This window comes from Phyllostomus hastatus, unplaced genomic scaffold (genome assembly GCF_019186645.2).
Source record: "Phyllostomus hastatus isolate PE091 unplaced genomic scaffold, TTU_PhHast_1.1 phas_scaffold_387, whole genome shotgun sequence".
Taxonomy (NCBI): Eukaryota; Metazoa; Chordata; class Mammalia; order Chiroptera; family Phyllostomidae; genus Phyllostomus; species Phyllostomus hastatus.
This window is the reverse complement of record NW_025334027.1, coordinates 1,747,929-1,753,928: the sequence shown is the minus strand read 5'-3', so window position 1 is coordinate 1,753,928 and position 6,000 is coordinate 1,747,929. Positions and strand designations below refer to the sequence as shown.

Sequence of the window (6,000 nt, the reverse complement as noted above, 5' to 3'; positions counted from 1 at the left end):
GAGCCAAAGCATCGCCAGTTTGATTCCCAGTCAGGGCACATGCCTGGGTTGCAGGCCATATCCCCAGTATGGGGTGTGCTAGAGGCAACCATACATTGATGTTTCACTCCCTCTCTTTCTCCCTCCCTTCCCCTCTCTCTAAAAATAAACAAATACAATCTTAAAAACAAACAAACAAATAAAAGGAGGTTAAAAAAGTAAAGCCTCAGAGGTATCATGCCCTGATCTGGAACAGGGCTATTTGACTATTCATTTTCGGTGACTTCTGCTTGAAACCATTCAGCTCTGGCTAGCTCATGATTAACAAATATTTAACAGAAGCCTTCAAATATGGGTGTCTATGAAGAAAAACACCCACATTTACCTTGGTATAAAGCATGGTAACTAGTGCCTCAGACTCAGAAGGCTGAGAGTAAGCACCAGCTGCTCCTTTTCTGGAGGGAGGACACAAGGTGGGGAAGGGCTGACGCAAGGTCCCACTCTATTTTACGGTCAGTAGCAGGGCTGGGTTGCAGGACTCACCCTCGGGGAGGCACCTGGAGTTTCACCAGGAACTGCTGGGGAGGCTAATGGGGGCTGAGCACCTCCAGGCAGCACTGAGGAGACACCGAAACACTGAAGCTGCTGCCACCACCGGCTGATGCAAGTTTTATTGAGACAATGTACAAACAGGCCATGGAAACAAGGGTTCTGATGCCAGAACCAGTAACGTAAAATGAAATACAAAAATAAAAAGGCACTAATCTGTTAAGAAAAGACACTCAATGTATTCTAAGAATATAAGTCATTTAATACTGTTAATTTTATAGCACAAAATAAAACAAGCTATGATCCCCAAAAATAATTTTAAAAGCTTACACAGAAAATATTATTGCCTGAAGTTTACGATCTTTAAGTTACAGGTCAAGAGTTTTGTGTTGTTTTTGTTGTTTCAAAACACACAGTGAAGACCGTCTAGAAGCAAGGCCACCGTTTCTCCTGCAGAGACAACGACCCTGTCCACAGAGAACTGTCCTTCCACTCCTTTAGAACGCACAATTAGTTCGGTATCCACACTGTCAGCAGTTACCAGGGACATTGGTCTCCGGTCCCGGAGGGTAGAGTTTGAGGCAGAGCTCAGTGGTGTCCAAGAAAGCATTAGTCTTAGGTATTGTGTTAAAACAAGAATTCACTCATTTTAAGAAGTTAATGAACATAATATTAAAGGATTAAATTATAAACACCTGGCACAAAAAACACATCATCCCTTTTCAAAAATAAAATGTTCATTTTCCTCTGAGCAGTCATTACAAGAGCAGCGGCCGCCCACGCCACCCGCCCCATCTGTAAACAGCTGTAAAAGAAAGCACAGTGCCAGGGATGCGTGAGCTCCGAGGAGGGAGCAGCTGTCCTTCCCTCCTTTCAGCTTTCCAACCGGGAGCACAGAAGGTGTCTCTTCTGGGCGACTGAAGTCAATGTGTCCTCCTCTTCGTTACCGTGTCATAAGGTGGTACCACACTGTGCATAAATGACAAAAATGACTCCTGTGTTGAAGATCCTTCCCAGGATAAGTTCTGAATCAACTGTCAATGCCCTTTAGTACGTAACTTGTTCACTTCCCAAGTGAATTAATTTAACATCCAAATATTTTCTTAAATGACAAGCAGTACAGTAGAGCAAGTAGCAATAATGAACCGTCCTAAAAGGGAAGTGTGCCCAGGAGGGAAGGAAGCCCTTCTGGAAGATTCACATCACTTTCTGAAGCACTCTTCCCAGACTGCTGGGGAACCCACTCACAAAGCCAAGGCGAGGGTGCTGTTTTTTGTATGTTTAGTGTGAAAAATTTCCCTGCCTGATTAAAAAACTACTAAGAGTCTAGGTCAAAAAGGTGCTACTTTTGGCACGTATCTTGAGAGTTCAGAACTCAAGGCTCACCCTGTTTGATGCTCTGAGTCTCCAGGGTAGTCCTGGAGACACATATGTGGGCTGAAGTGGTGAGCAGACAGACTTACTACGAAGCCAAACCTAGGCTGTGAGTGTTCTGATTCTGAAGTGCTCCACATAATGTGGGTCTGCTATACTGGTCAGCAGACATGGCTGAAAGAAAACCTTGCTTTCCAAAACGGCCGTTCTACTTCTTGTGTTCTGGGCCAACTATTGTCCTAAGAGGTGCCAAGCCCCCCAGTTAACGGGCACACATTCTACCTTCTGCTAAACACCCCTCAAGTACTGGAGCGCTAGCCGCAAGGCTAGTTTCTAGGCAGAGTGTGGGGGTCCTTCCATGCACGTGTCACTTGTCACCGGGCCTCAACTAAGAACAAGCAGCAACTGCAATGGATGAGTACCTTCAGAGCCACAGGTGCCCACAGTTCTCACTTGATTAGGAAGAGCCAATAGCTATCTTCTTTTAGGAAAAGTACAGACAGGCAGCCACAGTGTAATTTTTTTCCAACTGACCATTAATTCTGTCGCATAGGAGCACTCTCAAGATTCTTTAATATGGTGGTAACCTGCCTGACAGAATACAGATTAAAAAAATTTTTTCATTGTTATGCTAGTTCTGTTACCAGAATATATTGCTCTAATGCTCAAAACCTAAGACCTCTGGGAGACAAACAGATATAGCAGACATTCCGTAAATGACACAGAGATGCTCATTAGGTCACCGCTACATCTCCAGGTCTGCTGTATTCTTTATAAGCTGAGGCCTGTCATCATCAGTTTCCAGAAGTGACAGCAGGTTGAAATGCAAAAAGGTTCCATAATTCTAGTCTGCCTTAGCCACTTGTACCAGTTGGCTTACACGAAGAGGCCTCTTTCAGGTAACAGGGAAATTAACATCAAACTGGTAAATAGTTAATGGTAAATTGGTTAATGGTTCTCCCTAGCCACTAAAACATTAGACATCAAATACACTAACCAATGTCCACAGTCTGCACTTTCTTTGCTTGGGAGTATCATGAGCACACAGACAGAGGAACCAGTATCAGCAGCACCATCTTTCTCTGGCAGCCTGGTGAGCCTGGGCTGGGGCAAGGAGGGCTGGGCTTCAGAGAGTAGAATTTAAAGTAATGAATTCAATGATTCTATGAACAACCTCCCTTTTTAAAGAAACTTAAGTCCTATACTTTAAAAGGGTACACTCACTGAAGCCCAAGACAAAAAAACTGGTCAAGTGCCCTCTCCCCAAATGTTCCTATCGTTGACAAACAAGGTGAAAGCAAAGGTTCCCCCAAATCGCCCTCCACACTATTGCTTTGGGGGACAATGCAAATCTAAAAGGCTGCCCACACAGCTTGGCACACCGTGACTGCTGAGTTTTGGGGTACTGGGTGTTGTTTGCTATATGGCTAAAAAGATTCTGCCACCAACCAAGACAATAAAGGCCTCCTCTTCAGGGTTTTTCTTCTTTTTTCATTTCTTCTAGGTACAGTACCTCCAGTTTAGAAACTCAGAGGCATGTGTCACTCCTGGTGATATCACAAAAATCCAACCTGCTACTTAAAAACCTGTTCAGAACACACACATCTAATTAATTAAAGTCTTTCAAAATCAAACCAAAAGGAAAAAAAGACAAAAGCCAGATTTGGGGAGTTGAGGATAGAATTCCCTCTTCTTTAACGTTCACTTGCTCTGTTCTTTAAAGAAAAACAAACTTAGCAATTCAACCACTGTTTTGTTGAACAGCAACGTGCAATGTCTCACCATGGCCTGGAGCTTTCTCTGATGAACACGACAGAAACAGTCACATGTACAACAGGGCAGTGATGAGAAGGACCCTTGCCTTGTCAGCTCCTCTTGACGTGTGTGCTTCCACCAGTATTTCCAGTTTATGATCCAAAGGAACTCTAAAATCTGCTACTCTTTGACAATACAACTATGATACAAATGCGAAGGCAGCCACTGTGTGCATTCCAAATGCGTATGGGACCGCCAGTCTGCAGAAGGCTGGACGTCGGCAATGCAGTGTAACTTGCCTATGAAATAGGATGCTTTTCCATTGAAAGGACTATGACAGGCAGAACAATGAAGCAGCAGAAAACAGGGCAATGGCAATCACTCATTTTCATCTGGGTTTTGAGGGTCAATGATTTTGACATGAGTGAAGGGGAAAAGCCCTTTGCGCCCATTGACTTCACCTTCCCACTGGCCATTTATATTCATCCTCGTGACTTTCACAATGTCACCAACCTGTAAGAATGGAGAAAGAAGACAAAGTCAGTATGTTCTCTGTAAACTAAAGAGAAAATTAACATTAAATCACACACACCATCCTATCCAAAGGAAACTATACATCTTTTCAGGACTCAACTTACACGATCAGCCATTTTAAAAAAGCACTAAGAAGTAACTCCCTTTACAGGAGGATTGGAAACACACCAGCTATGCAGGTGACTATCTCTACACATGCCACCGGGAAGCAGACAACTTACCTGTTTTGCCAACACCTACTAAGTTTGTAAACTTGGTAATTTTGTCCTAATGTGACCACATATCAATATGAAAAGGGCTCATGCTGCAAAGAGCTGAGGGAAAGGCCCAAACAGGATGGAGAAGGAACCTGAGTTATGCAGGGTTTCTAATTCAAACGAGACACTGTGGATCAAGGACTTGCCCACGTGGCCCCATTTTCACAGAGGTTTTACCTCCTCTTTGACCCCCGACATATAGCAACCTCCTGTAAGGTGTGCTGGGATAAAAGATCCAGAGGCTAGAGCCCTCCTCAAGGTAACAGGCTGGTCCACCATGAAGCAGGGGCACAAAGCTAGGCAGCAACCAGTGGTGGACACTTATGTCCTTGCCACTCTGCACAATGCAAAGGCAGCAGGGCCCACCAGCACCTAGGATGACTCAGCCTCCCCCCTGAGCTTTTCTCACAAGACACCCTCTGCCCTTAATACCCTATCTTCTGAACTTCCGTCTGCAAAAGCAGGATGGCTACCACGAGTTCTGTACTTTCCCATCCTTCATTATTATTTTTTAGATTTTTTTAAAAAGACTCCATTTATTTATTTTTAGAGACAGGGGAAAGGCAGGGAGAAAGAGAGGGAGAGAAACACAATGTGCAACAGAAACAGTGAGTGCCTCTAGCACACCCCCCACTGGGGACCTGGGTCACAACCCAAGCATGTGCCCTGACTGGGAATCGAATCGGCAATCTTTTGGTCCACAGGCTGGTGCCCAATCCACCGAGTAACACCAACCAGGGCTCAAACCTTCATTACTTGATTTTATCATTCTACTTGCTCACTGGGATGTATGAGTCCAGCCATTTAGAACAACTTATAATTCCTCACACCTACTGAGAAATAAAACTATAGTCACTATATTTCCACAAAAGCACTATTACTAAATGGAGCTTCTCGTCTTGTGGAAACGGACTTATTCTGTGTATTCATCAAAATGACAATGGAAGAAAGAACTTTATCCCCTGAGGCTCCCTGGTTAGAACACAGAATAAATTCAGTTAAAAAAAATTTTTTTTCCTTTAAGTATCCTGTCTGAATTCAGTCTTAAACTCCTTTATTTGGAAAAACCACCAATCGCCCTGGCTGGTGTGGCTCAGTGGATTGAGTGTGCCAGCCTATGAAAAGAAAGGTGGTCAGTTTGATTCCCAGAGTACATGCCTGGGTTGCAGTCCAGGTCCCCAGTTGGGGGTGAGCAAGAGGCAACCTAATGATGTATCTCTGACACACTGACGTTTCTCTCCCTCTCTTTCTCCAGCCCTTCCCCTCTAAAAATTAATAAAATAAAATCTTAAAAATAAGTTAAATTGTGAAATACTTCAGTGGAGAATATTACAACTGAGAAAACATGCTTTCTCTGGCTTTGCCTTACAAGGAAATAAAAATTTGGAGGTGAGAGTAAATTGATTTAATATAAAAATTGTTTTAAAATATCTGGGACATACTAAAGACTTCTGAAATAGATTATTTTTAGTGCTTGGGGTCCAAGGATTGCTCCCTCTCTCCAAGTTACAATGTTTTTATTTATAGATAGAAGGAGAAGGGTCTTTCTTAC

At 43.5% G+C, this 6,000-nt stretch overlaps 1 protein-coding gene across 1 annotated transcript in view; it reads right to left on the bottom strand.

Moving 5' to 3' along the window:
• Positions 1-622: 622 nt before the first annotated feature.
• The window catches only part of CRKL (CRK like proto-oncogene, adaptor protein), a 28,757-nt gene continuing 23,379 nt past the window's right edge, over positions 623-6,000 (bottom strand). Inside the window, exon 3 of the mRNA XM_045819820.1 lies at positions 623-4,170. Coding sequence (XP_045675776.1) covers positions 4,036-4,170 — 135 coding nt within the window. The 3' untranslated portion in view covers positions 623-4,035. The remainder of the gene's footprint in view (positions 4,171-6,000) is intronic.